The sequence below is a fragment of the Loa loa genome (assembly GCF_000183805.2).
Source record: "Loa loa unplaced genomic scaffold supercont3.584, whole genome shotgun sequence".
Lineage (NCBI taxonomy): Eukaryota > Metazoa > Nematoda > Chromadorea > Rhabditida > Onchocercidae > Loa > Loa loa.
The window spans coordinates 13591-16316 of record NW_018108764.1 but is presented as its reverse complement, the minus strand read 5'-3'; the positions used below and the strand labels follow the sequence as shown (position 1 = coordinate 16316).

General features: G+C 36.6%; 1 protein-coding gene across 1 annotated transcript; it reads right to left on the bottom strand.

The window, feature by feature from the left end:
* Window positions 1-611: 611 nt before the first annotated feature.
* Window positions 612-2245, bottom strand: LOAG_14362 (zinc finger protein; the record flags this gene model as incomplete). Its single annotated transcript, XM_003149859.1, has 5 exons — window positions 612-817; window positions 928-1005; window positions 1094-1278; window positions 1514-1836; window positions 2108-2245. The coding sequence occupies 5 exons, from the start codon at window positions 2243-2245 to the stop codon at window positions 612-614; spliced, it is 930 nt and encodes a 309-aa protein (XP_003149907.1).
* Window positions 2246-2726: the final 481 nt, after the last annotated feature.

Below are 2726 nucleotides of genomic sequence, written 5' to 3'. Positions count from 1 at the left end.
TTTTTTTTTTTTAAATTAATTACAAAACAAGAAGAAATATTAAGAAAAACAAAATTAATACAACCAACGGAAAAACCACAAACAAAGAAGGCAATTCAAAACGCTAAGTCATTTTTTTTTTGTGCCAAATATCTGATGTTAAGTTTTTCCCAAACTTATCCAACGCCTTTGAAATTCGAAAAAATTTCCATCCATGAGAAACAAGACAGAAATCAAAAATGCCAGATTTTGATTGTGATTTTTCAAAAATAACAAAGCCTTAGTAATTCAAAACACAAATTAGCAACTTCGTGTATAAAGAAAAAAAAAGAAACTAGTGAAGCCATTTTGAAAAATCTCGAGAAAACTGAATCAAATCATAGTGGTAAAGAAATGAGTTAAGCTACCTGCGTGATGAGGAGAAATTTGGTATTGAAGCGATAGGGGACTGACGAAGTTTGGGTAGAGATGGCTGCATACAACTTATCCTTTAATTTGCGGTATGGTAGAACTAGTGCTTCACTGCGCACCTGAAATAAAAACAAAGATTGGCCGAAAAAAAATAAGTTAATATTTAAGAATACAGTTTCTTACATTGGGCATAATTTTGAAAAAAAAAAAAAAAAGAAGCTTCACCTACCAGGAATATAATAATGCTCCGCCTCATCGTTTCTACCCACCAGCTCGAGCCTTCGCCGCTTTGCAGCTCTATCATCGATCACAGCCTTCGTGGCTTTAGGGCACCATTCCAAAGAATGGAGCTCCATCATGGCTGCAACTTCTTCAGCGGAACGGACCTGCGGCATTTTGACGAAATGGCCGCATTTGTGGCAAAAGCCTGAAAAGAGACAAACTATATTAAAAGTGTTCCAATAAATTTACCTGCGAAGAAATTTCTTTAAAAAATTGTATCTAAGTACTAATATTACTTCTTGAAGTTAAACTCACCGTTCTGTGTATGCATTTTGGCGGCGTGGATTCGCCATCCCTTTAGAGTCCCAAATTGTTTAGGACATATGCCGCAACCTGAAAAGATATGTATTAGATTTTTGCAAATTCATTCAAGTCATCTGAATAAAATTTCAGTGCAGTAATGAAATATGTTTTCACTTACCAATTATTACCGACCCGTCGCCATTTCTAATTACTGTATATGGGTCGATTTCCGGTTCAACCAGCAGCTCTTGATAGTGGGCTGGTAAACCTTCCACTACCGGCACATGGAAGGCTTGCGGACTTGCTGGTGCCACTTCGTGTCCTATTTCCTCTACAATTGGGACTCGTACCGTTCGAGAACGCCTGAAACATGTATTCATAACTGGACATCATTCTCTCAAAGTTGTTGTGTAATTAATTTTTCATCCTATTTGCTCATTTGCTAAGAGCTATTCATGGTCCGAGTGAACTGTATTGCAAAATAATCTACATTATGAACATTTTTTAAAATAAATTTATAAATTAATTGAATTCGACAATTCATACTACACTATTAGCATTTTCAAACACATCTGTATAACTGAGAAAATGAACTTACAATACAATTTCACGAGTTCTTGTCACTTCTCTGCGTCTCCGGACCACTAACGCGGCTCTTGGTACTGCATCGATAACTTCTTCATTGAGGAACAGCTCGTGTGGTACCTGCCGCAACTCTGTTGCTTCGTCTTCCTCCACCCCCTCTACTTCATCGTGAACCAGTGCCGGTACTGGCTCTATCATTTCCTGCTCTTCACACTGTTGGTGCTCGGGGAGGTGGAGCACGAGCTGCTCCTCATTCTCACGTTGCCTTTCCCCAACTTTTCCTTCGTCGTGAGCTTGACGCTCACTTCGTTCCAATTTCGCTCCTAATTCATTAATCTAAAGAGGAATATCACTTACAGCGGGTAATGAAGAGTTCAGTAGAACGTTTTTAGTCTTTATACTGAATATCCCATACTGACATTTTCATTGCATTTTTAAGTGACCTCACAAGAGAAGGTTTTTTTTTTCTTGTCAAGGATTTTGTACACTCTTCTGGCATTAATGCCAATAGTAATAATAGCAAAAGTTAGCAATTATTTTTAGGTTAAACCATGGATAATAGAAATGCCTTACCATTAAAAAAACTTCACATCAAAAATAAACATACCAAATGTGCCGCCCTTCGCAAATACTCCTCCAACACTTGGTAGTAGAGCGGCTTCTCCTCACGCAAATATTTTTTCAAATCTGCCAAATTTGGTAGATTTGGACCAATTTGGTCGGCATTTTCGTAATTAAGTTCCATTTTCTGAAAAAATTTACAGATATGAAGTTGTGCAACAATTTGTATATAATATAAAATTGAAACGATAATTAGAAGTTGGAATTCTACACATATAAAATAACTAAGTACTGATATCGCGAAGTAGTTATCATCAACACTGTACTTTAGTCATTTTAATATAAGTTAGACTAAACTACACAATGCCCAAAAAAACGAAGAAAGCCTTCTAATAAATCTTATTCCCTAAACCGTTCAATAATACTCTACATTGCTATCGTTACATGCATCTCTGTCTTAGTAGTAGAATGGTACGTGCTAAATCATGTCACTTTAATGTAAGTTAGTGTAAACCACACAATGTCAAAAAAAAACGAAAAAAGTCTCCAAATAAACCTTATTTCCTAAACTGTTCAATAATCCCTTCCATCACCATCGCTTCATGCATCTCTGTCTTAGGATAGTACGTGCCAAATCATATTCTGTGTTGCTCAACTGGTGGGAC